This window comes from Austrofundulus limnaeus, unplaced genomic scaffold (genome assembly GCF_001266775.1).
Source record: "Austrofundulus limnaeus strain Quisiro unplaced genomic scaffold, Austrofundulus_limnaeus-1.0 Scaffold10, whole genome shotgun sequence".
NCBI lineage: Eukaryota > Metazoa > Chordata > Actinopteri > Cyprinodontiformes > Rivulidae > Austrofundulus > Austrofundulus limnaeus.
This window is the reverse complement of record NW_013952412.1, coordinates 4320303-4322192: the sequence shown is the minus strand read 5'-3', so window position 1 is coordinate 4322192 and position 1890 is coordinate 4320303. Positions and strand designations below refer to the sequence as shown.

Here is a 1890-nt window from a genome sequence, read left to right as displayed (position 1 = left end):
TGCTTGGCCAGCTCACCGGGCAGCAGGAGGCGCACTGTGGTCTGGATCTCCCTGGAGGTGATGGTGGACCTCTTGTTGTAGTGAGCCAGGCGGGAAGCCTTCGAGGCGATGCGCTCGAAAATGTTGTTGACGAATGAGTTCATGAAGCTCACGGCCTTGGAGGAGATGGTGGTGTCGGGGTGGACCTGCTTCAGCACCTTGTACACGTAGATGGCGTAGCTCTCCTTCTTGGTCTTCCTCTTCTTCTTGCCTCCTTTGCCGGCGGTCTTGGTCACGGCTTTCTTGGAGCCCTTCTTGGGCGCAGACTTGGCAGGTTCAGGCATGATTTCTGTCAGAGTTCACTGCGACGAGAGTAATGTCATCTTTTCATTGACATTAATTATGAGCAAAATAATCCACTATGTACTGTATCTTATAGGCACATTTGGGCAGCATAAAGGCTATTGCATCATAGCAAAAAGGACATGGGTTTAAACCCTGTTTTGGGTTGGGCGTGCGATCTTTCTGTATGAATGTTTTCTTGTTCCTCTTGTGTTTACGTGGATTTTCTCGAATAGATCACAAACATATATATTTAGGTTGCCTTCAGTCCTGGGCCTTATGTAAAAAAAATATAAATAAATAAAAGTTTGTGATCTCAAAGAGATTTGTTTAAATAAAGGTTAATAAATGCTATAAATAATGTTTTTACAGCTTACATGTAAAAAAAAGCTCAATGAATCATTTGTCACTTTTTAAACAAAAAGTAGGAGGGAAGTCGGTGGGGAGATTAAAAGATCAAAAAATACAGAAGTGAAACTTAGTTGAAAGGCAGACGCCTGTCACTTTCTCACAAAGCATTAAAACTGGACTGAACCCACAGCTACATTTAGGCCATTCAAGCATCTCCTTGAATGATTTACTGAGCTTTTAGAGGGAAGAACTGCAGCAGAGGTCTGAGTCAAACGAATGCTTCAGGTCGTGTCTGAACGTCAGTTAGCCACTGTTTCTTTCCGTCCTGCTCATGAGTGTTTTTAGATTTGCGGCACAGTGTTATAAAATAATCTGCATGTGGATATTTTTTTCTCTCTACTTTGTCAGTTTCAGCTGCCGTGAGTCAGCTTCTGCCTTTCATCTCTGGAGTAGCGACTGCTCTGATGCTCTTACTTTTATTTCCGATAAATGACTGATTTTATGTTGAACTGGCTGTCAGAGGCCACCGTTAACCTTTTCACACCTCCGCAAAACAGTGTGCTTTTCACCTCATTTGTGAGGGCTGAGACGTGCTGCTGTTTGTGTCGTCAAGTCTCTTCCTTTCTAAGGTGGAATAATACCATCACCTGTGAATGAGCTGCTGTTCTGTACATCAGTGCCCATCGGATTACTAAGATAAATACATTTCTCATACAGGATTTTGTGTTACGTGTTTCTACAGCCTGCTACACCAGGTTTTGAGGCAGAGGTATTATGTCTTGCTCATCATTTGGACAAGCTTTTCCCAGGAGCTTCTGTTTAAGAGATAACCGTTACAGATTTGTCTCCTTAAGTTTTGAACATGACAATGAAAGGTTCCTGGCATTTTTCACCTCCAATAGAACAAAATGTATGACTTTCTTTTTCTTCTTTTTTTTTAATTTTTTGTCAATTGAGCAGCAGACTGTGGATTTAACAGATCCATCTGAGGAAAATGTTCCTTCTGTCGTCCCTCTGCTGCAGATAAAGAACAGGCGTTTGAGTAATTACGGTGCATTATCACCATGGAACGTTTCATTGCRACATTTTAAGCTGTGTAGTGAGCGGTGACAAACGAACGACCAGTTTAATTTCTGTCAAGAGGAAAAACACATGGCTGGAGCCAGTGAAGTCAGCTTTCTCGTTCTGCAACTGACTGAGACCATCTGGACCAAAAAA

General features: G+C 42.4%; 2 protein-coding genes across 2 annotated transcripts in view; both read right to left on the bottom strand.

The window, feature by feature from the left end:
• LOC106513019 (histone H2B 1/2) overlaps positions 1–493 on the bottom strand; it is an 11031-nt gene extending 10538 nt beyond the window's left edge. The window contains exon 1 of the mRNA XM_014001636.1: positions 4–493. Within this exon, the coding sequence (XP_013857090.1) occupies positions 4–323 (320 nt within the window). The 5' untranslated portion in view covers positions 324–493. The remainder of the gene's footprint in view (positions 1–3) is intronic.
• mafa (MAF bZIP transcription factor a) overlaps positions 1–1890 on the bottom strand; it is an 86192-nt gene that overhangs the window by 12198 nt on the left and 72104 nt on the right. The window lies entirely within an intron of this gene.